This window comes from Capsicum annuum, chromosome 5, assembly GCF_002878395.1.
Source record: "Capsicum annuum cultivar UCD-10X-F1 chromosome 5, UCD10Xv1.1, whole genome shotgun sequence".
Classification (NCBI taxonomy): Eukaryota; Viridiplantae; Streptophyta; class Magnoliopsida; order Solanales; family Solanaceae; genus Capsicum; species Capsicum annuum.
The window spans coordinates 3,036,081-3,040,689 of NC_061115.1; the positions used below are offsets into that span (position 1 = coordinate 3,036,081).

Sequence of the window (4,609 nt, forward strand, 5' to 3'; positions counted from 1 at the left end):
ATTATTAGTATAATTTAATATTTAAATAAATTACATTTAGATATATTATATAACATAAATTCAGCCTTTGCTTTATAATATATATACATACCCACTTGATTTTTTCGTATGAGGTTGACCCACCTAATTATTAAATCTTTAATATTGCTTTTTTCTGCAATGACAAAAGAAATTAGATGCTATTTTCATCTTTGAGCCGAAAATAATGAAAAAATAATAGTGAAAAGTCATTTAAAGGTCATATTTGTGCAGTTTTGAATAGTTAAAAGTCATATTTGTGCACTGTCAAAGTTTAAGGTCAAAGTTATAAATTTGGTGTCAAGTTTAGGGTCATATATGTATTATGCCCTTAGATTTTAAGCTGGACGCGTCCAGTTTTGCATGTTGAACACGCGTTTTGCCACGTAGGATCGGAGGTCATATTTGTGAAGTTTTAAATAGTTAAAGGTCATATTTGTGCACTGTCAAAGTTTAAGGTCAAAGTTATAATTTGATGTTAAGTTTAAGGTAATATTTATGTATTGTGACTTGAATTATTAATGCCACCACTTGTTGTATCAAGTGTGAAATTGCAGACCTCATAGTGGATTGATAGTCAAAGGAGAAAAAAATATCATTCTACATTATTGACTGTCACTATCAATATGTGGATGTAGTTTTTATTTTGGCATAATACATATATATGACCCTAAACTTGACATCAAATTATTACATTGACCTTAAATTTTGATAGTGCACAAGTAGGCCCTTTAACTATACAAAACCTGAACAAAAAGACACTTCGGTTTTACAACTACACGCGTGTACCTCACTTGCTCTGACGTGGATTACTACTTCACTCATATGGTGCCACCTAATAAAAAACACATTATAAGTATGACCTTGAACTTTGTCGGTGCATAAATAGACTCTTTAACTATATAAAAGCTGAACGAAAAAACCCTTCAATTCCAACCCATACCCGTGTCATTTTGCGTGTACAACACGTGTTTTACCACATAAGATCGAGGTGTTTATTTGTTCAGGTTTTGAATAGTTAAAGGTCCTATTTATACACTGTCAAAGTTTAAGGTCAATGTTATAATTTGGTGTCAAGTTTAGGGTCATATTTATGTATTATGCCTTTTCTTTTCATACACAAAACATTTGACTTTCTGAGAATTGGTCCAAATCTAATGATTAACAAGTCAATTCTTATACCACAACTTGTTGTATACGAATATTGCATATTGTATAGTAATCACGGTCATACTCGTAAGAGCTAAGTTGCTCGGACTCTTCAAAAATGTTGCCGCACCCGTGTCGGATACTTCAAAAATACATTAGTTTTGGAGGATCCGACACGCAACCAAAGACATTTTTGAAAAGTCCGAGCTACTTAGGTGCGGAGTACTTTGTAGATGCTGACTGGGCTGGGGATCCTATTAACTACAAGGTGTTGAATCTCGATCTAGCGCAGAATCCGAGTATACAGCTTTGTCACAGTCTTAACTGTGAGATTATGTGGATACATCATCTTTTAACTGAAATTGGGTTTAAGCATCATACACCAGCAAAACTCCGGTGTGAAAATCAAGTTGCTCTTCATATTACCTCAAATCCGGTGTATCATGAAAGAACTAAACATATTGAGTTTGATTTTCATTTTATTTGTGAGAAGATTCAAAAAATCTTTATTTCCACTGGCTATGTGAAGACAAGAGAGCAACTAGCCAATTTGTTCACAAAAGTGTTGAATGGAACTCGGGATGATTATCTTTGTAACAAGTTGGGCATGATGGATATTTAGTGAAGACAAGAGAGCAACTAGCCAATTTGTTCACAAAAGTGTTGTATGGAACTCGGGATGATTATCTTTGTAACAAGTTGGGCATGATGGATATTTAGTTTCCATAGTTAGCTTATTCCCTCATGTATTTATACCATTGTAATCGTTGAATAACAGACAAGTTAACTCTGCATACCTTTGTCTTTTAATAAGCAAATATTTTTCGAAGTTCGGCCAAACAGACTATTAGTGAATTTTCACTTGTGCAGCTAAGTGGCTATCCTCAAAGAATCAAGTGCTCTTCTATAACTGCTTCTAATTACTGCTAAATGAACATTTGTATCAGGGAATTAAGGGTGATATATTGCATTGGATATGAGATATTATACTCTCTCCCAATAATAATGCACCAATTGTTTATCACACTAGTTCAATGGAAGAAGTTAATGAACCAAAAATCCAAAAAGAGGTGGAAGATATGTTTCCAAGCTTGCAGATAGAATAAAATAGTGCAGTTATAAAATTACAAGACTCCAAGGAGTACAGTTGTCTTTACTGCAAAAACTAGGTGAACGAAAAGCATCATATTAACTTGCAGCTCAGAAAGAACATCATCGAAAGAGATGCTTTCTATCTTTCCAGAAATGTGATCTTGATTTTGTTAAGCCTCTTGACTACATCTTTCATGGTTATTCTTGATTCTGGCGTTTCCTTTGTGCAGTCTAAAGCCAATTCGACCATTGAGGCTATGCAGATTTCACTTTTAGAAGTGATTTGTCCTTCCTCAGGAAAAAGATTGCCATCTACAACGTCCATCATAGCCCCTGAAAATGATTGAGTTATCCATTTCCTCAAGTCAAGATTTTCATTACATATCTCTTCATCGGTTGGCCTTCTTTTGGTCAAAACCTCCATCAACATGATGCCGTAACTATAAACATCACCACTAGTGGACACTATTCCCTCCAAGCCATATTCTTAGAAAAAAAAAGAAATGAAAAAAAAGCAATTCAATTGAAATTTAAAAAAGAATTCTGTACAGTTAAAAGACTTGTTTTTCTTCTTCTAGAATTTGGAGAGGCTTTATTACGATAAGAGAAAATCTAAGAGAATAGAATTTTATACCTGGTGCAATGTATCCAAGAGTGCCCAATGTCTCAGTATGTGCCATGGACTTGCTTATGGCTAAAATCTTAGAGATTCCAAAATCACCAACATGCGCAACCATATCTTCATCCAAAAGAATGTTTGCCGGCTTTAGGTCGCAATGAATTATCGGAGTGTTATGACCATGATGTAGATATTCAATTGCCACAGCCACATCAAGCATTATGGCAACTCTTTGAAGGAGGTTCAAGTGGGATTCTTCTTTGTACAACCAATTCTCAAGACTTCCATTGGACATAAATTGAAGAACAAAGGCCCTTATATAGTCACTAGAACAAGTAGTAATTACAGGAACAAGATTTCTGTGTCTAACATTTCTCATCACTTCGCTTTCGGCATCAAACCTCCTGCATACTTGCTCATTTTCCAAATCCAAAACCTTTATGGCCACCACAGTTCCGCTAGATAATGTGCCTTTGTACACAGAGCCAGAACTTCCCGCACCAATTAAATTTGATCCATCAAAATAATTTGTTGCTCGTTGAATCTCATGATAAGAAATCAATTGATAAGTATTGATCTCCCAAACCTTTTCGACATCTTTAGACTTTCCTTTCTTCTTTCGTTTCATTATCCAAATTGAAACCAACAAGAATATCAGAGAGGATGACATAACCACTGGAATAATAATTTTTAGCACAAGCTCCTTAGACTTTGATTGTTTCCCAGGATTATTGATAGGGCAAGCAGGAACCTCTAATTTGTGCATTCCACATAGACCTTTGTTCCCAAGAAATGATCGCAGAGTGGAATTTGCAAACACACCACCACTGGGCATTTCACCTTCTAAATCATTAAATGAAACATTAATGCGTTTTAGGTATGAGAGCTTTTCCAAAGACTTAGGAATAGTACCTGACAAGGCATTTAAGGACAAATCCATGAATTCCAAGCTTATCAAGTTGGCAAAGGATAATGGAATTTGGCCAAAAAATGAATTGTTCGATAGGTCAAGAGATTGCAGATTCTGGAGTTCCCCCAATCTGCTTGGTAACATGCCCGAAAAGTGGTTACCAGAAAGATATAGTTCTACAATGGCCTTCAGTTCTCCAATATCCTGTGGAACTTCTCCTTCTATAGAATTTTGTGACGCGTTTAGAATGAGAAGACCTCTCATTTTCCAAAGACTCAAGGGAAATTTTGTTGAAAATCTATTAGAATCCAAATGAAGTTGTTGTAGCATGCTAAGATTTCCTATACATGCTGGAATTAACCCCAATAGCTCATTACCAGCTAGACTTAATTTAACCAAATTAGATAAATGACATACCACCTCTGTAATATGTCCCTGCAATTTATTGTTAGTTAGAAACAGTCCTTGGAGTTGTTTAAGCTTACCAATTTCAGAAGGAATACTTCCCACCAAGTTGTTTCCTTCAAAGGTTAGTTCTGTTAGACCACTCATGTTGCCTATACCTGGGGGGATTAGGCCATTGATGTGTGCATCTGATATATGTAAGTCTTTGATAGTAGATGAAAGATTCCCAATAGAATTGGGCAGAACACCATTCAATGGATTGTTACCCACTTCTAGATATCCCAACATCCTACAGTCCACTAAAGAATTGAAGAATTGCAACTCATGGTCTCTTGGTTCAGTGGTAAGTTGATTATGATGTAGGAACAGATATTGCAGCTCACGAAGATTTCCCAAATTATTAGGAATAGTTCCTG

General features: G+C 35.4%; 1 protein-coding gene across 1 annotated transcript; it reads right to left on the minus strand.

Moving 5' to 3' along the window:
- Nucleotides 1-2,247: 2,247 nt before the first annotated feature.
- LOC107870169 (receptor kinase-like protein Xa21) lies at nucleotides 2,248-4,609 on the minus strand (the record flags this gene model as incomplete). Its single annotated transcript, XM_016716599.2, is given in 2 exon segments — nucleotides 2,248-2,745; nucleotides 2,894-4,609. Coding segments are annotated over 2 exon segments (2,063 nt in total), but the record flags the coding sequence as incomplete, so codon positions are not given.